At 43.7% G+C, this 24,894-nt stretch overlaps 1 protein-coding gene across 1 annotated transcript in view; it reads right to left on the bottom strand.

Annotated features, from left to right (window-relative positions):
• GPD1L (glycerol-3-phosphate dehydrogenase 1 like) overlaps positions 1-24,894 on the bottom strand; it is a 48,882-nt gene that overhangs the window by 10,195 nt on the left and 13,793 nt on the right. Inside the window, exons 2-5 of the mRNA XM_004419457.3 lie at positions 24,518-24,695; positions 14,288-14,428; positions 12,597-12,735; positions 7,153-7,265 (exon numbers count right to left, since the gene is read on the bottom strand). Of these exons, the coding sequence (XP_004419514.1) occupies positions 7,153-7,265; positions 12,597-12,735; positions 14,288-14,428; positions 24,518-24,695 (571 nt within the window). The remainder of the gene's footprint in view (positions 1-7,152; positions 7,266-12,596; positions 12,736-14,287; positions 14,429-24,517; positions 24,696-24,894) is intronic.

Here is a 24,894-nt window from a genome sequence, read left to right as displayed (position 1 = left end):
GGAAAGGCCCCTAAGTGCATCCTCTTCTCTTCCTCAGGAAGAACACTGGGCTTACTCTGGCTGCTGACTATTCCTCTCGCCGCTATCAATACAACATGATACAAAATGATCGGAAAGCTGACATCAACATGTGCAGGTTTTAGACAAATTCACACCACTTCTGTGCTCTAGATGGTCTCCCCGTGAGGTTATGAGCTCTACCAGACCGATGAAATAAACAGCTTCCAAGTCCATCACTCTCCACTACAAAGGCCGGACTCTGTTTAGACCCTGTTCCTACAGCTACAGGTACGCTGATGATGACTCAGCTCTTCAGAATTAACAGGCTGACCAGGGAGCTTAAGTTTTCATAAGGTACTATCGTCTGCCTGTACCTTCCCAACCCCTTCCCGCCACACAGGCAATGCAGACTGCAGGTTCCATCAGCCCCCTGACAGCAATCATCCACCCCCAGCCACCTGCTGCGTGTGCACAGTGATGGAGGATGTGGGCAGTTCCTGGCTCGGTGCACTTAGTGTCTGGCGGCATCGTGTGAAGAGGAGGGGAGAGGCAGTATGGAAGGAGCCTGGAGAGATGCTGAGGGGTGAGGTGGATCCTGTTTCTGCAGCTCTGCTCCAGAGGGGACGAGCTGCCGAGTCGGGATAGAACACCCAGACCTTTTAGATAGGGCCCTGTACAGAGACTAGGAACCAGGGACCATAAGAACACCCAGGGCTGGGTCCAACCAGGCCCAGACAACCCTCCTGGCATGGAAGCCACAGGGAGACACAAGAGGCACAAGCACTGACATCCAGAGGGCCTCTGGTTCTAACTCTGGCTGTGTGACCTCGGGACAATTACTCTACCTCTCTGGGCCTTCTTTGCCTCAGGCATAAAATTCATGGCTTGGACGAGATTTTTCAAGGCCCTCTGGTGGTGACATTCCTCTAGGGAAGTTGGTGCAGTTGTGGGCTGCCCTGGGGCTGTGGACAGCGGGACAGTATTGGGGCAACAGAGTGACACCTGGGGACATGCAGGGGGACTCACCACAGAGACCATGAGGCCAACTGCTGGGTGAGCTCGCCAAATGGTTTTATTGAAGTTACCATGGCAATGTGCGGAGGCCTAGGATCCAAAAGGTGAGACTGCTGAAACTGCTCTCTGATGCCTCTGGACTGTGTCCTTCATCACGATGTGACCTATTCTGGAGGTTACTTGACAAACCAACCCCAGTAACTGTCTACAGACTAAATGGGAGATAATAGGGACTTCCGGTCAACAAGGGGCTCCTTTACACGGAGGAGGGGAGAGAGATTGTTCATTAAGTGCCTACAGGGAGCCACAGCAGGCCCATTGCACCCAGCGTCTCATTGGAATTCTCATGACAACCCTGGCAAGTGTGCATCTCTCCTCAGAGAGGTGCAGTGGCCTGTCGAGAACACCTTGCTGGTGAGGGACGCACTCAGGACAGGCTCCTGGTGCCTGGCTCCAAGCCCCACTCTGTCCCCTGTTCCTTGCTGTTCCCAGAGAGTGGCAAATTTGGCCTGGCCACCCCCCCAACTCCCTGGGTCAGAGACCTTCCTGAACCCTCTGCAGTGAGATGTCAAAGAGGAGTACCTCCCGGACTACATGGAAAATAGATTCATAGGGGAAAATAATAAAAATAACAACAGCAGTTAACTTTATCGAACTGTTCTAAGTGCCTCATATCTTATTAACTCGTTTAATCTTCCCCACATTCCTACAAGGCAGGTCCTATTATTATGCACAGTGAGAGGCGAGGAAACTCAGACAACTGGGTAAGTAGCTTGCCCAAGGTCGCACAGTCAGGAGCTGCAGAGCCGGGTTTCAAACCCAGGCAGCCTGGCTCCCGAGTCCTCTCCAGGGAGGTCACACCATGCTGCTCTAGGGCCAGGAGTGAAAGGCAGAGAGGGGCCATGTCACAGTGAAGATAAGCACTTTCTAACAGGAGGAGCTGACCCCACCCAACTGAAAAAACTTAGAGGCAAAGGAGTGAGCTCTCCGTCACTGGAAGCATCCAAGCAGGAGCTGTATGGCTGAGCCCTGAGCCCCACAGCAGTGCTTCTGACCTTCGTGTCACTGCAGTCAGAGAAAAGGGAGATGAGGATACCCATGGCCTTGGGGCTCCAGCGCCCTCTCAGCTCCTTCACCACAGGGCACACAGGGCGGGACCACCTCACAGTTTCCACTAGATGTCTGACCTCCCCTCTGGAGGAGCAGGGGGCCACTGCAGGGTAAACGTCTCCCTTCTAGGGGACCCTGGGCCCCAATCCAGTTTAATCTCCTTATGATGGATCTTGAAGTCCCCACTCTCTCCCTCCACCACTTATCACTATCAAAAGAAAAATGAACACACAGAGCCAGTCAGCCCGTGTTTGAACAGCATCCGTGCAGATGTTCTCCGAGATGGCTCAGCTGTGAAAGTTATCATTATCCGCTGTGCATTTAAATCTGTTGTAAACTATTCTGGAGCTAAAAATATCATGGTTTTCAGAGGACGTGCTTAAGCCCTTCCCCATTTCCTGGGTTCATCCACCCAAAGTGCCATCTTCGCAATTCTGTATCGGGGCGGGTTGGACGGAACTCAGTTCCTTCCACTCCCACAAAAACAATAAAAAACGGGAGAAGCAGTCCATGCTACCTGCAGGTTATGCAAACTCTCACCACCTGGCTCGAATGGCTCCACTGAAACCAAGTCAGTATTCACTATCTTCTGCAAGTCCAACCATCCATCTGACTCCTCCTGAGGCCAGCTGCTAGTGCATTTGACCTAAGAGGAAGCTGCCTTCAGAGTGTGGGTTTACTATAGGTAAAGGACCACGTACAGTTTGTAGGTTGGCCCTGCAGAAGGCAGCCTGGTGGAGATGACAAGGAGGGCTGAGGTCAAGCCTCGACCCGGCCCACCAGGCCGGGCACCCTGATAAGAAGCTGCCTTACCTGGAGCAGCACTGTCTAGGAGAAGTTTCTGCAATGATGTAAATGTTTTATATCTGCTCATCCAACAGAGGAGCCACCACCCACTGAGACTCACTAAAGACTTACGTGGCTACTGAGCCTCTGAAATGGGGCTATTATCATTCACAAACTGAATTTTTAACTTTTTAAAAGTTGTAATTAATTTGAACGCAATGCTAATAGCCACATCTGGCAGTGGCCCTGGCTAGAGACTAGGCACAAGGCTGTGCATCACGGCATGGTTTATCACAGCAAAGCCCTGGAGGACACCTACATGCCCAGCAGTTGGGAGGGTTCACCTCACTACAGAACAGCCCTACAAAGGAACGTCATGCATCTGTGGCACAGCTCATGGGTTTATCCCCCAATCTACTCTCCTCTTCTTCCAGAGTCATGGAGTCCCTGATTTTCATGCAAGTATATGGTTACCCAGGGGAAAAAAAACTATTTCCCTACCTCCCTTGCAGCAAGGTATAGTCACACAATTAAGTACTGCCCACTGAGATGAAGCCAAAGTGTCACATTGTGACTTCCCAGAACCTGCCTTAAAAGACAGCTGCCACATGCCCTTTATCCTTTTTTTTTTTTTTACCCTGCTGCCTGGAATAGATGTGATGGTTGCAGCTCTGGTCACCATTTTAGAACATGAGGACAAGGACCATATTCTCATGAGCCAGAAGCAGCCTGGGTTCCTGAGAATTCTATGGAATGCAGTTTATGGATTTAGGATTTTTACACAGAAAGACATAAACTTCTATCTTTTTCAGTCACTATTATTTTGGGCCTCTGTTAATGAAACAAACTTGATAAAGCATATATTAAAAATGATAATGTAAGTTGAGCTGTACACTTACATGGTTTTCTTTGAGTTATTCTGCTGAGGAAGATTCACCCTGAGCTAACATCTGTTGCTAATCTTGCTCTTTCTGTATGTGAGCTGCCACCACAGCATGGCCACTGCCAGACGAGTGGTGTAGGTCCACGCCCGGGAACCGAACCCAGGTGGCCAAAGTGGAGTGCACTGAACATAACCACTAGGCCACCGGGGCTGGTCCACTCTTATGTTTTTTGTACTTTTCTGTATGAAGTGCCTCTTAAAATTTACAGTAAAACACACAAAAATACACCCCCAGTGAAAGAAGTCAGATAGAGAAGAGTACATACTGTACAACTCCATTATAAAAATTCTAGAAAATGCAGACTATGGTATACAAAAGCAGATCAGTGGCTGCCTGGCTGCAGCAGGCTACAAAGGGACATATGGAATTGTTTGGGGATGATGGAAATGTTCTGTATTATGGTGGTGGTTTTCAGGGTGTATGTACACAACTGTTAAAACCCATTGTATATATACTTTAAATGGATGTGGTGTAATGTACATGAATTATGCTTAAATCAAGCTGATACTTAAAAAAGAGTATTCCATTACTCATTAAGAGATTAACATAGCTAAGAGGTGCAAGACATTCTGAAGGCAGTAAGATGCACTAGTACAAAATGATTTTGCATAAGTTTTTTGAATTTTATTTTTATTTTTACCCTTGTAATGATCTGTTTTCTTTCTTTCTTTTGAATTTTATTTTTATTTTTACCCTTGTAATGATCTGTTTTCTTTCTTTCTTTTGAATTTTATTTTTATTTTTACTCTTGTAATGATCTGTTTTCTTTCTTTTCCTTCCTTCCTTCCTTCCTCCCTCCCTTCCTCCCTTCCCTTCTTTCTTTTTTGGTAACTGAAATGCCCTCATGTTTTTGAGCACAAAAAAAAATAGTGCACATTTTTTTATTTGCTAGTATGGAGAAGATTACTAAAGGTTGTTAATGTGAAAGAGAAAACATGTCAAACTATATGAACAGTAAGATCTAGTTTTTGTTTTAAAAAGGAGGCATACAGGGGCTGGCCTGCTGGCGCAGCAGTTAAGTGGCGTGCTCCGCTTTGACAGCCCGGGGTTCGCAGGTTCGGATCCCAGGTGCATACCGACGCACCGCTTGTCAAGCCATGCTGTGGCAGCGTCCCATATAAAGTAGAGGAAGATGGGCATGGGGATGTTAGCTCAGGGCTGATCTTCCTCACAAAAAAAATAAAATAAAATAAAAATAAAAATGAGGCATACACAAACGTACACTCACTAAAAAGACTGGAAGGGTATACAAAAAACATTCATGGTGGTTATTTCAGGATGTGGGGATTATCAGCAATTTTCACTTTCTTTTGTACATCCTTCTGTTGTGGGAAACACAATGAATATGCACTGCTTTTATAATCAGGAAAAAACAACTACTAATTATATGATAAAAGAAACATATGTCCATTTGTCCTTAGAGGTAGGCCCTGACAGGGAGGGCTTCATTTTATTCGAGGGCCCGGACACAAACCAGAAAAGTCAGCCTGTACACAGTAATCAAAGAACACCAGACTAAGATTCATGACACCCGCATTCACGCTCTGACTGTGCCATATTTTCTAATCTGAGTCACTGACTGTCTTTGGATCTCCATCTCCTTACCTGTACAACAGAATGGTTAGACTGAATTACTGCCAAAGTGCCTGTTTCTCAGTTTTTAAAAATCCCAGCTCTGACGCAAGCCAACAGGAACAGTGGTAACTGACCCTGTTTCAAAGGACAACCAGGGGAAGGATGATGCAAGGTCCTCAACCCCCCATCTGCCTCGGCCCCCAATGAACCACCCTCTGTCATGGAAGCAGGCACAAATCCACTGGCTGCCTTCCTGCCAACGAAAATGAAAAGCCATTCTAAGTTCAGACACAAGACCAGCGTGGGGTCCCATTAGCAGCAGCTTTTCCAGAGCCCTCAATCTAGAATCTTTCTTCTCCCCCAGCACCCTCTGTTCTGGGCAGGATCTCACAGCTTCTCCACCCACCACCAAAAATATCCAGTCAAAAACAGTTTTGGAGCGACACAGAGTGGTGCTGAGCAATTAGGCATTCACGAAGCCCCTGCTGTCGAGTGGTCATTAGTTTAATGAAGGGCTATCAAAAACACATAAAAATCTCAACCATCAAAAATAAACAAAGCCGCCAAAACCAGCGTCTTAAATGTACAACACAGTCTGCACGTGAGGTAAAGAATGCCCCACACAAGCATTTAGAAATACGGAAGTGTGCTGCGTGGGTGCCCAAAACTTTCACTGGCTTTAATTCTTAAAATTCTCATTGTATAGGGACATGTGACCACACATATACACAGTACCTTAATTCTAAAAAGCAGTTTTAAATTCAGACTAGAAAAAAGATATATCATTTAGGGAAGGCGTGGGAAGGCATTCTTTGGACTTGGGTCTCCTCAGCGGTCTTTTAATCTTTGCGATTCTCACCTGACAGAGCGAGGTGAAGGCCAGATTGCCTAACTCTCCCCAGATGCTCAAATTCCTGAAAAGCAGCTTTTGCTGCAAAAGAAATGACTCAAAAGGGGAAATCATTCACACTGAAACTCTTTATTTTTCCTTTTTCTTTTTGAAATGGCAGCTAAAGCAGCTCTGATTCAAGGAGAGGACAGAAGTTGCCCCTCAGCTCCCTGCTGGCTGTGTCCCATAGTCAGGATAGAGAGAGGGACCGAGACCAAGACTTGTAAAGGCAGAGGGGAATAAGGCGGGAGCCCAAGTGCAGACACTTCCCTTCACCCTCCCAAGCCACCAGCCAGCAGAAGCTGCTGCTTTAATCTGATCTTTTCCCTGTACAGGCAAAGATAAAGCTATACTCAGAACAACCTGTCAGCAGCCAACCATTTTTTCCGTTAAAAAGAACCACCAAACAAACCATCAAACCAATCGAGAAGCATAATTCAGAGGGAACAAGTTCCACTTCCTGCTCAAGATAATATGTAGGAGAAACACATAAACATATGAATTAATAGAAGACTTTGCTCCCAGGTAAAAGCCTATGACATTCAAGGTACCCTTGAACAATATCACTACTGCCAGTTTCCCAAAGAACAAAACACCACAAGTCTCCCAGATTTACAAATAAAAGCAAACCAGGCGTGAGAGAGGAACTTGAACCACCCAGGAAAGGCTGGGGCAGAGCAGGAAATGATAAACAAGGCTCCTGATTCACTATTCTTCGCTGCAGTGAGTGCAGAGAACACAGAGCCCATTCTTCAGGATTAGACTCAATAATGCCAATAGTGGCCCTGCAGGGTTCACTCCTCTCCCGGAGCAGAAACATGAGGCTGACTTTACCTTAAGAGCACCACAAAGTTCAACCGTGTCTGCATCGTCAACCACAGTTATTCGAAAATTGGGAGTCTGAAGGAGTTCTTTGAAGAGAAGGCCATTCTCCATTACTTTGCTGCCTATGGAAAGGTTAGGAAAAAGGAAATTAATAACAGTCTCTAATCTTACTTTTCACATCTAACACAGTTTAAAATAACTTTTTTATTACAAAAGTAACATATGTTCATTACAGAAAATTTGGAAAATTCACAGGAGTACAAATAGAAGATAAAAATATTCCATAATGCCACCACAGATGATCATTAACGATTTGGCATACATCTTTAACTTACTGAAATATGAATATACATAGTTTTTCTCAAAATTGGGAACATAATGTCTATGTGGTTTCATAATCTGCTTTCCCCCATCTTATGGCATGAATAATTTCCAAATCATGTATTTTCTACATCATTTTAAATGGCTGCTTTGTATTTTACTGTGTACTTGTATTATATTTTATCTAAGTAGCTTTCTATTGTTCAGTATCTAAAATTGTTGCAACTTTTTGCTACCACAAACATTTATAAGGTCAACAATAACAGATTATTGTTTAAGACCGTTCACCCTCTCGTTTCCACAGGGAGAGTGCATCCCTTTCTACCGATGTCAGGCTTGACCACTCGACGTGTTTGGACTCACAGCAAGCGGGGCATACTTCCCCACCCTGTGACTTTGGGCTCAGTCATGTGACTTGCTTCGGTCAATGAGACATTGATAGACATGATGCAGCAGAAGCTTGAAGCCCACTGTGCAGTAGTGGAGCTGGTTCCCTGGTACCTCTGCCTTCACTGTGAGAAGGACATGCCCTGGCTAGCCTACTGGGCCCAGCAGGAAGATCGAGACCCATGGAGCAGACCACCCAGCCGAGCTGTCCCCGCCAAGATCAGCTGACCCCCAGTGGACCCACAGATGTGTCAGCTGTGCTTATTTTCTAGGCCACTGAGATTCTGTGATTGTTTGTAACACAGCATCACTACGGCAACGGAGAACTGATACAACATCAACAAACTTTCAATGACTAAATTGCGGAAGATGGAAATGCATTCAAAGAGTACTTGTTTTTGCTGCTGCTATATACCCTCCCTTGGGACAATGCCTGGAATGAGATGGATGCTCAGTAGTCTTCACACAAAGACAAAACTTTACACATGAAGCCTGATGTGAAATCTGCTCTGGTTGGTGGGGTGGGTGTGGGGCTCAGCTCTGGAAATCAGGATGATAAAACTTAACAGCCAAGTCCTAGCTCCCAAGGCAATGTCTCCAATAGAGACAGCAGAAAGCTCACTCAGGACTACAGTACCCGGGCTCTGGCCGCTCTAGGTTCCCAAGCTTGTTCCCAAGCTTCTGCACATTACAATCACCTGGGGATCTTTAAAAATACCGAAGCCCTGGCCACTTCCCAGACAATTAAATCACCGTCTCCGAGATGGAGCAGGCATCAGTAATTTTTGAAGCTCCTCAGGTAATTCCACTGGGGAAACAAGTTTGCAAACCTCTAATTTAACCTCCTCCAGCCTCAGCGTCCTCATGAGGAAAACACTATGGCACTCGCAGGACTGTGGCGAGGCTAAATAAGAACCAGATATGAAAACAGCCTATTAGTCTTAACGAGCACTCAAAGGTTCTATAGAATAATGATAGGGCTAGTCGACACTTACATGGTTGTGACTAAGCTTTTGCCCATTTACAGACAGGAGGCCCAGAGACGTTTACCAGCTCGCCCACGGTCACACAGCTAGGAGGAAGCAGAGCCCAAATTCTAAGCCAGGTGCTCTGGCTCCAGGACCCATGTTCTGACTCTCTATGCTATGCTGCCTCTTGGGGGTAGAAAAAGAGTAGATAAACCAGCAAAAACCAAACAAACATCACAATTAGAGCTATATTCTTCCAAAGCAGAAAAAAAGATGATTGTCAACAATTAAAATTACACTCAGAAGTAATATCAAGTCAAAGTAACCGAGTGGAGAGAGGGTGGGGCTACAGATGAAATAAGACTGTTCAGAAGGGAATCATTACTAAAGACAGGCGATGGGTACCTGGGGTTCAAGACACTGTTCTTCCTACTTTTGTTTAAAGAAATTTTACATAATAAAATGTTTAAAATATCTACACCCACTACTTAGAAACACATTTTCTATTCTATGGGCATTGCTATTATCTATTGTTTAGCTGAGTTCTCCTTTTTTCCAAATATTAGAACTGGGTCGGTTTGAGTAAACTGTCTTCTTCCTTTTTTAAACAGTCCACCAAACCATCTGGGTGATCCTGTGCAACAACTGTTTCATCACCTGGGTTGGGTTAACTAGCCCCCAGCCTCTACATCATGACATCATTACTGTCTTTCTCCTCTGTCCCTCACTATGGCCCACTGCTCAGTGCCTCCAACATGAAGGATGCTCATGAGCATCACAAACCCCTCACTCAGCCACTTTAGTCCAGTTGTCTGCAGCTAGAAACTTGAGTTGCTGTGAGCAATCTGACAGAAAGCCATTCTCCATTTGCCACCGATACAAGGTGGGGTCTGTCAGTTCCTCTGCGGCTGCATATTACACAGTGTGCATCAGAGAAGTGGGCTTGATTTACAGCAATCTCACTTTTTCTCAAATGTACTTTTCAAAAATTATTATTTTAAATCACAGATAAGAAAGCACTAACTGTATTATTATTACCAGTCATAAGCAGTGATGTGGCAAGCAGGGACCCAGACCATCTGGTACAGAACAGGTAACGCCCAACAGCTATGTGGAAGGGCTGCCCCAAACTCAATATGAACCAAAAGACAGGAAAATCCCCCTTCTCTGTCATGCCAAGTTTTAGAGATAATCAACCTATTTAACAAGGCTCCTTCAAAACCCTCATTTCAGTGTGTGATTCCGTATTTGTTTGTGTGCTTGGAAGCTTCACAAGGAGCATAAGTATCCTCGACATTTAGCGCCATGCCCGATACACAATAGGCTTTGAAAAATATTCGTGGGATGGCAAAGTCTCCGATTCTGTGAAGTCAGTCCCAAGAATGAAGGGAACTCTCACCACAAGGGGGCACCATAGTTCATGATGCCGTTTAGTATTTTTACCAGATACTGAAAACAATGCCAGTTTTTCTTCTTTCTCCACAAAGACTCAAGTGGGCTAAGATTCCTGAATCTACCATAATTAAAAATGAGTTGGTTGCCAATGTCATCAAGAAAGGAGATCTGGATAACCACAGTACAACTATCAAATACATGAAATTTAATGTGGTACAATACACTTATCTAACATACAACCCATATACCAACCTCACCAATTATAGCAATGTTGTCTTCCATGGCAACCTTCCCTCCCCCGACCCAGGATCCTGCACTTCATTTAGTGGTTATGTCTCTTGAGTCTTTTTTAACTGGGACACTGTCTTAGCCTTTCATGACATTGACATTTTTGAAGAGTGTGGGCCAGTTGTTTTGTAACATGTCCTTCACATTCAGTTTGTCTGATATTTCTTCATGATTAGATTCAGGTTATATAAGACAATTTAGAAAATATCACCGTGTTCTATCTTACTTTCAATGTTTTACTTAATTTAATCCAGGTCACTCTTGCCAACTATGGTCCAACCCACAGAGAACGCAGGGGAAGCATTGGGTAAACAGAAGCCAGAGGGAAAGTGATGTAATTTCTCTGCATTTGTCTGTCCTTACAAACAAAAAAAGACTAATGCACACACCCGACTGGAAACTTTCCTAAACAAACAGGGCTAGAGGCAGGTAAAAATCCTAGCCAAAATCTACAGGTAGATACAAGTTTAAATCAAGGATTAGAGATGAAATCTCAGCCTTACACAATGATTGGGGTAACTAGTCATCTCCAACCAACTGACTGGCAAAACTGATTGCCAATTGATTACTGGCAAATAGGACTGAGTTGGAACAAGCATTTAATGTTTTTTTTTAAAAAAAAATGTAATTACACAACAATTTCACAGGCTACATTAAAATCACAGATGGATAAAAGAATTAACTGTGAAACAATAAAAAAAACCTATATATAGACTTGTATACATATCTAAATGTTTCTTTTGGAAGGACACTTAGAAACTGCTAACAGTGATTCCCTTTGGGAAGAGAGAGCAGGTGGGAAATTACAATCTTAATTCTAATTGTACACCTTCTCATACTGTTTGAATTTTCTTACCTGTGTCTATATCACTTTTGTAAATATCAACCTGGGTAATGGTGTTATAGGCCATTTTGTTTTCTTCTTTATATTATTTGTGATATCTCTCCTCTCCAAAAATATTATTTCTCAAAAAAAAAGTTTTAAGTGCCCAGATATAGAGGATTGTTGGTGAACTACTATGCAGCTATGAATATGAATGTTGATAGCCTTTGAAGCTGTTATATATTAAGTAAATAAAGCAATTATAAAATAGTATATAACTTAACTACAAACATAAAGTTTGCACAAACGGAAGAAATAATGAAAATTAAATGAAATAAAAATGGTTTTCTTTTGATTATCTATTTTCCACAAAAATAAAGTAACATCTATGCAATTAAAAATAAAGGAGAAAAAAGCAAAAAAAAGTAAAAATGTCCTAACTCGCAGGCATGTATAAGAATCAGGAGCTCCCTTTTTCTGTGCATCCCATCTTACTCAAGAGAGCCTGACCACTGTCACAGCTTCCTTTTTACAAAGCTGCCAAGGAGAAAAGATTCATGTTGCTGGTGTGTTTGACAAGGGCGGAAGTAAGTTCTGGAGTGGGCAGATAAACTTATAAACTTTTGCAAAGCATCCACAAATATAACAATACAATTCTTCTATGAGTCCTTGAATATGATACACGGGCACTCGAGAATTCCAAAGCCCTTTCTAAAATAAACAAACATTTTCACAACAACAATGCTGTGTAAAAGCTTTCTATTTCAGGAAGCTGGAGACCCAAGCTGATGCCTGGGTTCTAAATTAGTTCTGACCTTGGGGCAGGTAACTTAATCTCTGAGTCTTGGCTTATTCACCTGAAAACAGAGATCCTTCCCACCAATTTTTAGATCTCATTGGAAACCAATGAGGACCCAGATACTGGCATTTGTGAGTAAAGAAAAGCTGAGTTTCTAAGGCCAGGGGAGCCCCACCAAGGATGTAACCACCTGCTTTCTGGTACAAGCAACCTTGATAATTCATTATTCGATCATGGTGGGTCAAAATGGTCTCCTCGGCTTTACTTTCCTTCTGGAGGTTGTTGAAACACTTTAGTTTCAACAGAATGGCCTCCTTACATAAAATCCCCACCCCACTGAATATCCACCTCAGGAATGTTAGTTAAGGGGGCAGGGGAGAGTCCACTACAGAAAATACCAGAAATGGAAAATGTACATGTTAAAACACCAAATGTCCAGGCTCCCGAGACCCCTTCCCTAGCCAGCCCTCACCGATGGTGGTCTCACAGAACTTCCCCGCAGCCACCTCACTGGCAATGTTGGCTCCCATCAGCACACTGATGTCAATGCCCATCTTCTCTCGGATGATGTCGGAAATGAGTTTCAGCCCCTCAGGGCCCTTGTCTATGCCCTATAAGGATATCAACAAGTTAGGGGAAAACAAACCACCAAATAAAAGAGGCATGAGATAGCTGCTTTATAAGTCATCTAGATTCGGACATCCAATGGCATAGGCAACTTGAAAAATCTCTTATGAGAGAAAACATATATACTTTGTATGTACTGTTTAAAGAACAACAATAAAATGAAAAGAAAATGAACATGTAACCACCCAGGTGAGGAAACAAAACATGACCAACACCACAGAAGGCCCATGTCTCTCCCCCAGTTCATTCTCTTGCTCACCACTGGTCCCCTGCCCCCGCCGCGGTGAACCACCATCCTGAATGTTGTATGCACTGCTCCCTGGCCTTTCTTGATCATTTTGCCATATAAAGTGTCCCTAAATAATATGCCATTACACCTATTTTTGAAAGCATATAAATGAAATTGTACTGTTCATCTGTGATGTGCTGTTTTGTGCTACATTATTATTTTAGAGATTCACCCACGTGGCTGCATGAATGTTCTGGTTCATTCTTGTTCACTACTATGTAGTATTCCAAAATGAATAGTCCACCATTCATTTATCCATTCTATTACTGACATTTGAGCTGTTCCAGTTTGCTTTCATAAATATTCATCTATGAACTCTCTGGAACAGAGTCTCTCTAGCAGGTACTTAACCTTTTTTATGATGTGGACCCCACGCCTGGCAGTCTGGTGAAGTTTACGGACTCATTCTCAGAATTTCATATGCATAAAGCAAAATATATATGATTACCCAGGAAGCCAATTATATTGAAAAATAGTTATAAAATGTTAAAAAACACAAATTTGTGACAATATATGTGCTGTTTTGTTAATGCAATTAGAAAAAGATGTCATGGCAGGTCTAATAATTACCACAATTTCAAAGTAGTGATAAGCCTAAATGATACCTTGAGATACCTGAAGCCACTGTAAGGTGATATGAAAGTACCTGTGGTTTCTATTGACAACAGGGTCACAGGTCCTGCTAACACCACTGTTACTGAAACTCTGGCCTGTGGCCTACATTCACAAATGAAGGAAAGGCTCATTTCAGTTAGAGGTTAAAATGAATAAAAATGCAATTTCTTCCCCACACTTAAGTTCACGAACCTTCTGAATTCTTTCTATGGACCTTTGGGGGTGGTTTGTGGACTTCTGGTCGAAAACTCCCTCTTCAGAGAATATACACAGGCGTGGGAACTAATGATGATTAATTTTCCAGCTAAGGCAAACCACTGGTCATTTCCAAAACAGATGCTGAGACCCAAGTACTGATTGGGAAGTTTCCTTCTGATGGCAAGGCTCATCAGGAGGAACCTATGTGACAGAAAGCATGACCACTGCTATGATAGAAAGCAGCCCCCTCCTAAATTTGAGCTAAGCTAGGCTCGTGGGATGTGTGTTTTTGATTATCTTCCAGGCATCTTGAAAAAAACCAAAAAATTGCCATAACCTCCCCTTCAGCTCCTGTCTCCCACAGATGACAGTGAGAGGAAATGAAATTTCCCAGTAACCAACATCTAGCAGGTAACCAACATCAGCTGAGTTACCTTGATGAGGGTGATTCCCAGTGCTTTCTTGGGCACTCTCCCAGTGATCTCGTCGCAGATTCTGTGAATGAACTGGTGGGGAATGACAAACACCAGCAAGTCTGCGTCCTGCACGGCTTCACTGAGGTTTGAGACGGCAACCTGTGATGGTGAGGAGGAAATGATTACTCCTGGACCAAAATAGGCCCATCCAAATGGTTTCATTGACTGACTCTTTCTCAGATGCCTACTATGTGCAGAGCACTGTGCAGACAGACAGTAAACCCCAGTGTAGTGTGTGCTCTGCCTTCCCCATTCAGGACGTGCATCTTAAGCCGGGGGGGCCCTGCCTCTGCCGCTTAGCAGCTGGGCAAGTGACTCAGCCTCTCCATGTCTCAGCTTCCTCACCCATAACGGGAGCCATGATACGACTGTGTGGCTTGTTCTCTGCTGCTCTCCCAACCCCCCAATCCATTTTCCACCCTTCTTTGCCCCACTCTGTTCCCCAGGAGGCTGCTTTACGTGGACTGTTTCGCCTGGACACCCTTGCTCTCTGCCTTCCAGGTGGCTTCGGCCAAAGGTGGACACTGTCAGGAGATCCGAGGTAGGAGAACAGACATGTCAGGGTGTTGATCAGCCTCCTGGGGCCCGTCCTGCCCAGGCTCAGCAGGAGTGCAGGCTTGGTTTCACTCCACAGTTACAGCTTGTCACAGGCAGCCCCTCTTCCGTGTCTCTAAGCTCTGGTCAGGCTGGTATGGCAATACCAACCTGTCCCCTTGCCCTTTCAGGAGTGCTCATGGCTTCCTGCTGTTGCTAATCTCTGAGCACTTCACCAAGCCCTTTCGGTTCCCCTGACTCTGCCCACACCTCTGTAGATAGTCCCACACTAAACTCTCCTTGGTTAATAAGCACTCTGAGAGTGCTGTTGTGAAGAATAAATGATATAGAACAGTGGCTGGCACCTGGTATGCACTCATACATGTCAGCTATTATGGTGATGTCTTTCCTTCAGATAAGTACAAAGATGGGTTTTAAAATTTAACATGGGCAGAGAAACACACACACACACACACACACACACACACACACACACACGGGCAGAGGCGAGGGCATCTAGTGAGGACACGGGGGCACACACTCTCTAGCAGAGACTGCTCGCTGTTGCCCAATGTCTGCTCTCCCCTCTTCCTCAGCAGGAGAATCCCCAGTTTGGGGCGAGGCTCATAAATACCAGGAAAGACAGCTACACTTCCCAGCCTCCCTTGCAGTGGGGTGCCCCATGTGATTAAGTTCTGACCAATGGGGTGTAAATGGAAATATCTTGTGTGGCTTCTGGGAAACGCCCTTGAAGGCCTTTTTGCCTCCTTTCCCAGAGAGAAGGTGAAGAGATGGCTGGAGTTCAGATAGTCGTCTTGGACTATGAGGAGGAAACCAAATGCTGAGATGGCAGAACAGAGGATAAAAAGAATTCTCGACACCATGATGCATTGTTAATATGATGAACATCTTTTACATAGAGGGGGAAAAAAAGCGCAAACATTTACTTTGCTTAGGTCAATTTTAGTTCAGGTTTTCTGTCATATATCCCTGAACCAAACTGTAACTGATACAGTTTCATTAAGCATTCCTGGTTCCCAAAATGAAGGGTCTCGGATGAGGATTCTTTTTGTTTTGTTTTGTTTTGTTGTGAGGAAGATCAGCCCTGAGCTAACATCCATGCCAATCCTCCTCTTTTTGCTGAGGAAGACTGGCCCTGGGCTACCATCCGTGCCCATCTTCCTCCACTTTACACGGGATGCCGCCTCAGCATGGCCTGACAAGCGGTGCGACGGTGCGCGCCTGGGATCTGAAGCGGGGCCGCCAGCAGCGGAGCGCGCGCACTTAACCGCTAAGCCACGGGGCCGGCCCATTAGTCTATTCTCTTAACTAATACATGTACTAAGAGTTGCTCCCTCACTCAAAGAAGTCCCCAAGGAAATCTATCTGGAACTATTTCATTCCCTTATCTCTTTGGTTGGTATGGAAGACTTCTGTAATTTACCACCCAGCCTCCATTCTCCTTTCTTCTAGCAAAAAGCGCCCCTAAATTTCATTTCAAAAGCTACTGCTTCCCATTTTAACCATGCAATTTGGGTGGAATTGGCCCCTCCCCTGCCCCATGGATGGTCCTTAACTCGTTCAAGCCAATGGGCACACAAAACAATCAGAGCCAAGATGTTTTCTGGGGCCTCTAGGGGACAGCTGCTTCCTTACTCTTCTGCAGTAGCTATTGGGTCTTTCCTTGAACAGTGTGGGATGATGGTGTGAGGTCTGGAACAGCTGTAACCATTTTACAAATGTGAAGGGAGAACATAGACCTACTAAGGGGCTCTGATGGGAATGAAGCCAACTTTGTGGAAGGCAGATCAGAGAAACAGAGGAAAACACAGGGCCTTGCTGACATCATTTAAGCTACTGGTTCTGGCTGCACCTGAAACCAGCCCTACCTGGATTTTTAATCATATGAACCAAAACATTCTCTATCTTAGCTTAAGCTGATTTGAATGGCAACATAGAGAGTCATTCCCCATACAGCAGATCATAAGCCAAAGCTCAGCACTTCTCCCTCTGTATTCACGTCTCCAAAGGCAGGGGAAAACCTGTTTTCCTCTTCAGAGGGGTTTCTCCAGATTGGTAATCTAGGCTGGGTAGCCACAGGTGGCAAGGATTCATCACCAAAATCTACCTGCTTATTAGTTCCCTGGCATCTGGAGATTCTACTTCCTCCAAAAAAGCAATTTCTTATTCTATTCCATTAGCCTCCCAATGCCAACCTACAATTGCTGTTTGTCCTTTATTTGCAAAGCTCATTATGCTCTTATATATTTGTCTGTGGTCCCATCCAATCCCCCCGTAGCCTTACCAGGAACTCTGACCCCTCGCTCCCCCTTGGGTTACCAGTTTTACTTAGGTAGGGATTCTGCTCTCTACACTCTTTTTCATATAGAGCCTGGCAGCCTGAATTTTAATTAAAACCTTTCTTCTTCTCTGGACCTATTGTTTCTCCTCTTCCCCATCCATCTCCAACACACACACACACACACACACAAACACACTCACACCCCTACCTTTTCAGGGTACTTCCCAACATGGTGAAATGGAAAAGACACCAGAACCAAAGAGAAAAGATGGAAAACATGAACACAACTGATCAGCTGTGTGACCTTGGACAAGTGACTTATCCTCACTGACCTTGGTCATCCCACACATAGAATGGGATAAAAATCACCTTTCTTACCCAGCTACTTCACAGAGCACTTTCAAATTAAGTAATATAAATAACAGTGCTTTGAAATGATATGAAACAAATGAAAGAGATTATTCATCAGAAAAATCTACATGCCTCCTATAAATTCTTAACTTTTAAGGAATCAGCCCATCCCCATGTCCCTTGTTAAAAAATATTTGCAAGGAGGCTGCCAGCTGATCCAGGTTTCTTCCTGTCTCTTACATTTCCTTCTTCAATAAATCAAATAAAATTTCCTTCTGCAATAAATCAAAGAGGATTCTCCTCGGCAGAGTGCTTAGGGTTTAACCCACAGAAACAAAATGTAATATGAGCTGCATCTGTATACTGCACATGGTCCATTCACAGAACATTATTCCTCAGTACACATTACACAGCATCAGAATGAGCTCTCCTCAACTAACATGGAAATTTTAACACCCTGTTTCAGAATAAAACCTTTAGCTAAGCCTCTATCCTATCTTTTACTCCGAACAAAATCAAGACACTGCTTAGGAAATGCTGACCTATTTCACGGGCCTCCTGCCAAAATCTTTCTGAGGGTGTCCACATTAAAGATCCCGAAATCTGTTGGGAAAGACAACTCAGAACAAAAGGGCTTGCCCGTCATTAGCAAGGAGGACAAATAATCAAATCAGAACTAAGGCACCATGGTTGGTCCACTTAATGTCCAGACTTTCAGGAATCCAGGGCTCTTGGTCCAAGTTAATAAAAAACAATAATAAATAAAATCACTTAAAACAGTGCCAATAAAGTCTGTGTGGACAAGACTGAAGGTTACTTTGGATAACTAAACCCCCTGGATTAGTTATCACTGCGCAGTGTGTGGGCATCTTGGGCTCTATGACCAGTTAGCCAACGAACTGGGCACTGTGGGCAACTCACCTACATTCTGGAAGAAATGAGTATTTAGATTAAACACAACAGCATGAGTAACACACATAGCAAAGCAGTAGCTGGCACACAGTAGAGGCTCAAAAATATTGTGGTTCCCTGATTCTCCTAACCTCAATTTCAGCCAACATTACAGGTAAAACTCACATCCTTGGCTCTACATTCAGAAAAATGATCCTCAGATACAGAGAACTTTTTCTTTTTTTTTTTTTTTTTTTAAAGATTTTATTTATTCATTTCTCCCCCAACGCCCCAGTAGATAGTTGCCCGTCACAGCTGCACATCCCTCCAGCCGCTGCATGCGGGACACGGCCTCAGCGTGGCCGGAGAAGCGGTGCGTCGGTGCGATCCCGGGATCCGAACCCGGGCCGCCAGCAGCGGAGCGCGCGCACTCAACCGCCAAGCCACGGGGCCGGCCCCAGAGAACTTTTTCTGATGATTCTTACATTAATATGCCACTGTTGGTAAGTGAGGTTGCTTCTGGAAAAAAACACCTGTTAACTGCCTGGATACTGCCTGGATTCCCCAATACTGCACCAGAAATATAAATTTATTATGTAGATCAGTGGTGCCCAAAGTGTGTGGTTCCTGAGCCAACAGCATCACCATCACCTGGGAACTTGTTAGAAATGCAAATGCACGGGCCTCACCTGAGACCTAATGAATCAGAAACCCTCAGGGCGGATCCAGTGATCCCTGGTAAGCTCTCCAAGTGATTCTGAGACTTAAATTTGAGACGCTCTGGTGAAGATTACTCCTCTAAAGAAAATCAAAAAGCTAAACGCAGGGAGGAAAGAGTTAACACTGAGGCTTCCCACTGAACTGATATTCTAATTTTCAGAAGACATTCAGCCAAAATTAACAGATTACCGCAACCCTATTACCTAAAACTAAATGTCATTTTTTTTTTTTAATTGTCTTGGCCTAACCTTATATCCCATAGGACACCACCAAAGCACTGAAACAAAACTCTTGACCCTGGTTTGTTCCTCCTCCCCACTTCCACTATCCTGGCATTCATTCAGACCACAAGTGACGCCAGTCACCATTCTAGGTGCTGAGGAATCATCAGTGAGAGCAGCCCATGCAAGAAACCAAATGAAAAGAGTCAGTAAGAAAGAAAAATATATAAATTGGATATCAAAATTAAAAACTTTTATACTTCAAAGGATACCATGGAGAAAGTGAAAACCCACAGCACGGGAGAAAATACTTCTGAATTGTGTATCTGAAAACAGACTTGTATCTAGTAGATATAAAGAACTCTTACAACTCAATAATAAAAAGACAAATAACCCAATTTTTTAAATGGGCAATGGATCTGAATACACATTTCTCCAAGGTAGATATACAAATGTCCAATAAGCACATGACAAGATGCTCAACATTGTTAGCCATCAGGCAAATGAAAATCAAAACCACAATGAAATACCACTTCAAACCACTAGGATGGCTAGGATCAAAAAGTTAGATAATAACAAGTGTTGGTAAGGATGTGGAGAAATTGGAACCCTCATACACTGCTGGTGGAAATGTTTAATGGTGCAGCCACTTTGGAAAATGGTCTGGCAGTTCTTCAAAAAGTTAGACAGTTACTATATACCTAGCAATTGCACTCCTAGGTATACACTCCAAAGAACTGAAAATGTGTTCACACGGAACATCACACACAAACGTTCACAGCAGTATTATTCACAATAGCCAAAAAGTGAAAATGACTCAAATGTCCACCAACTGATGAGTGGATCAACAAAATATGATAGGTACATCCATAAAATAGAATATCATTCAACCGTAAAAAGGAATGAAGTACTGATAACACGACACAACATGCATGAACGTTATGCTAAGTCAAAGAAGCCAGTCACGAAGACTACATGTTACATGGTGCCATTTACATGAAATGTCCAGAATAGGCAAATCTATAGAGACAGAAAGTAGATTAGTGGTTGCTTAGGGCTGGGATGGGGGGGAATTGGAGGTGACTGCTAAAGGGTAGGAGATTTCTCTTTAAGGTGATGAAATGATCTAAAATTGATTGCAGCGATGGTTGCACAACTTTGTGAATATGCTAAAAATCACTGAGTTGTATACTTTAATGGGTGAATTGTACAGTCTGTAAATTATATCTCAGTAAAGCTGTTTTAAAAAAAGAGGTGACGGGGCCGGCCCTGTGGCTTGGTGGTTAAGTGCGCGCGCTGCAATGCTGGCGGCCCGGGTTCGGATCCCGGGTGCGCATCGAGGCACCACTTCTCCGTCCATCCTGAGGCCGAGTCCCACATGCCGCAACTAGAAGGATGTGCAGCTATGACATACAACTATCTGCTGGAGCTTTGGGGGGAATAAATAAAAAATCTTAAAAAAAAAAAAAAAAAAAAAAAAAGAGGTGGCAAGGCTTAGAAGACAAGGATGAGAGGCAGTGACAACTGTATTTCATAGAAGATGCTGCAGTCGTAAATTCTGGCGTCACACTGAGGTTGGTTAAAACTGGAGCGAGAAGGCAGAAGAGCTCTCTGCCTGGATGAGCTCTAAACACAGGCCCTGGACAGACAGCTATAAAACAGGATCAGCAATTTTTATCTTGCGGTGGCAGGAAATCAGAAGTGTTCTTTCCACTCAGGTCTAAGAGGAAACCACAACCCCAGACTGTCCCAGCTTTTTAGTGAGCATGTGATGACACAGTGACATTATTGTTACAAAAGGATGCCATTTGGAGGGAGTCATGTGATGAGCAGGGACCTGGAGAAGGGTCCGGGGCAGCGTGGGGGCCCCAAGCAAGAAAGACTCACAGTCTCAAGTCAGCACACCAACTGACATCATAAATGACAATCCCATGTTGAAGGAAATGTAATAAGTCTCTCCTGCTTGAATTTCCAAGACAAAAATGATTACAGCTAGCTTTTTAGCTCCAGATCCACATTTGCTCTAGGTGAGTCAATTACTTCTATGTCTGATTTTTTATCTTAAAAAATGGTAACAATATCGATCTTGTCTAACACTAGTTAACTTTTTAAATGATCAAATGAGATATCTGAAAAACTCTGAAATAAATATATAAAACTAAAAAAACCAACAACAAAAATAAAACCCTATCTTTTAACAAACGCTTAACACTAAACAATTTATGTGGATCATCTCATTTACTCCTCACAAAACCCCTACGGGTAAGGCACTAATAACGGCCCATCCTGGGGGGAGGGGGCTGCCCAGGCTCACTCAGTGAGCTTTCACATCTGGGTCCCCTGACTCTAAGCGTGTGTCCTTCATCACTGCACTTCACCATCACTCAACTTTTTAAATTATACATTATGTGACATTTCACATGTGACATTTCAATTCAGAATACAGAAAGTATAAAGAAAAATAAAAACCCAGGCCGGCCCCGTGGCTTAGCGGTTAAGTGCATGCGCTCCGCTGCTGGCGGTGAGGGTTCGATCCCGGGCGCGCACCAACGCACCGCTTCTCCGGCCACGCTGAGGCCGCGTCCCACATACAGCAACTAGAAGGATGTGCAGCTATGACGTACAACTATCTACTGGGGCTTTGGGGGAAAAAATAAATAAATAAAATTTAAAAAATAATAAAAAATAAAAATAAAAAAAAAATAAAAACCCGCGTACCTTCCACCAGCTTAATAAATAAAACTTTCCAATATCCTCTGTATCCTCCTGGGAAGGATGTGCATTTTCAAACACAGTGGTGTAATCTGGTAAAATTACAGATGTGCACTCCCTGTGACCCTACGATTCCACCCCTAGGACATGTACAAGGCCATTTCTAGGAGCACTGTCCATAACAGTGAACAACCGGGAGTCATGCAAATGTCCATTCCAGAGAACGTATCCCTTCAGTTTCATGAACCTACAAGGCTTTAGACACCAACAGAGTCCTGGGAGTGGACAGTTCCTCCCTTCTCTCCCTCTCTGTCCATACCCGGGGACCTGGGGCGGGTGGTGGAGTCAATCACTGTGGGGGCTGGGCTCTGAGTGACGATGGTTCTCTGACTCTTGTCAATTCCTTCCTTCCTCCTTCCCTCCGGCTGCCCTATTCATAGCACAGGCTTTAGCTTCATAGAACCACTCGGCAGATTCACCTCCCCCAACATCCCTGGAGCACTGCGCTAGGAAGTGTGGGAGATCAAAAAACCAGAAAGTCAGGTTCACACACTTCAGGTGGGGGTGGGGGTGTAAACAGATAGGTACATAAAGGACTCGCACAAAGCAGAGTGGAAGGAACATACTAATGAAGCATGTGGTTTACAGAAGGGAATGAGAGATGTGAAGCTCAGAGCAATTTTCTACTCCAAGCATGGATTAGAGATGACCCCAGAGGACTTTCACTGTGATGGGAATAGCTGCTCCCTTATTCTTTCCATCGGATATTTGGACAACTTAACTTCCAAGCTCAGAACCCTAGGGATCCTTTCTCTCCCCACCAACAGCACCAAGATTAACGGTGGGGAAATGCAGCCTGGCCCTATCTCAGTGACACAGAGGAGGAAGTCATCATTTTTTAGAAGGCAATGGATTTAGCAGGTTCAGGAATGAGTCCACCAGGAATCAAATTCCAATCCTAGCCTCTAGCTATGTGACCCTGGGCAAGTTCATTAACCTCTCTGAGCCTTGGTTTCTTCCCCTGTAAAAATCAGAATCACCATTATACTAGGAAAACAAATATTATCAATGAGACAATATTCGTAAACTACTTAGCACACTTCTTGATACTGATGAACACTGTAACCAAAAGCCAAACAAAAACCTTTAGTCAGCAAGGTCTTTGCATCTCCAAACCTCCTGGCATTTATCAGTTTACAAATCTGTCTCCCCTGCTGGACTCCTGGAGGAAAGCAACGAACTCTTATTCCCCTTTCTGTCTCAAGCACCCAACACTCTGCTTTGCATGCACAGTGCGTGCTCATAAAGGCTTGGTGAGTGAATATATGTAGTGATGGGTATTTCATTAACAAAGGAGATGAGTTTCTCCGGTTAACCATAGGAATCAGGCAGCCACAACGGTCTGGTTTTCAAACAGACTATTACAGAAAGCCTGGTGGTAAGGCTGAATCTGGCAACAGAAGTTCATCAGTTCCACTCACACAAGGTATATCTTTTTCGTCCCTCATGCTCATTTCTTCCTTTCCTCAGAAAGTCACTGGATTGAGGCCAGGCAATAACCTGTATTTTTTTTCTCCCAGATCCAATAAGCTTGATTTTAAACTGTCAGTCTTATAATTTTCTATTTTCTCTGATCTCCTTCTGTAATTTAGGCCTTGACCCTGATCTTAATTACAGACCAGTGCAGTAGCTGTTCTAGTGAGAGATCAGAGTCCACGCTTAGAAAGGGTAGATTTCCCTTTCTCTTAGAGGGTAACTCCTTAGAAAGGAGTTACCGGGGGACACGAGCTGCTGAAGGCAAGGTCGTTAGTCCCAGCTTTGATGTGACTAGCACTTTGAATGCCAAGAAATTAGCCTGTTATGGGCTGAACTGTGTCCCCTCAAAATGCCCAGGTTGAAGTCCTAACCCTAGTATCCCAGAATGTGACTGTATTTGGAAACAGGGTCTTTATAGAGGTAATTAAGTTAAAATAAGGTCCTAATATATATAAATGTTTTTTTATATATATATATACAAAATATAATATATAAAATGAGGGCCCTAATATAACATGACTGGTGTCCTTATAAGAAGAGATTAGGACACAGACACACAGAAGGAAGACCATGTGAAGACACAGGAAGAAGATAACCATCTACAAGTTAAGGAGAGAGCCTCAGAAGAAACCAACCAACACCTTAATCTTGGACTGGAAGCCTCTGGAATCGAGAGAAAATAAATTTCTGTTGTTTAAGCCACTTGGTCTATTATACTTTGTTATGGCAGCCCTAGCAAACTAATACAAAGCCCCTTTTCAGAGTCAGGAAAACCAAAACTGACCAAGCAAAGAACTTGGTCATAGAAATGAACAGGGGAAGAGGGAAGCAGCTTTCCCATTTCCTCAAGTCCCAAGTGCTAACTCAGCTGAGCGTAACTTTCAGAATTAATCAAATGTACTTCTCATCCCAAAGTCTTACCACATTTTCTGGCAGCTTGTGTCCAGGAAGATATTTTACATTTTCGTGGTCATTATTTATGATGTCTGTCAGTTTTCTCCCATTAACCGTTTCTTCAAAGACCCACATCTTGACCGTGGAGGCAAACTTTTGAAGTTTCTTGACATTATTACCAATTATTTTTGCAACAGCTGAACCCCTACAAAAGAAACAGCAGAAAAGAAAAAAATTAAACTCACTTGGGCAGAAGAGAAAAAGCATTAGATTATAATTCAGAAGACTCGCGTCCGGCACTGAGCCTATAACTCAAGATGTGATGTTGTATCAGCCACATGTCATTTAAAACTTAGCGTTGTTTTTTTTTTTTTTGCTGAGGAAGATTTACTCTGAGCTAACAT

The sequence above is a fragment of the Ceratotherium simum genome, chromosome 5, assembly GCF_057802395.1.
Source record: "Ceratotherium simum simum isolate JZ-2026a chromosome 5, ASM5780239v1, whole genome shotgun sequence".
Lineage (NCBI taxonomy): Eukaryota > Metazoa > Chordata > Mammalia > Perissodactyla > Rhinocerotidae > Ceratotherium > Ceratotherium simum.
The sequence above is the reverse complement of the archived record's forward strand: the minus strand, read 5'-3'. Positions and strand labels throughout refer to the sequence as shown.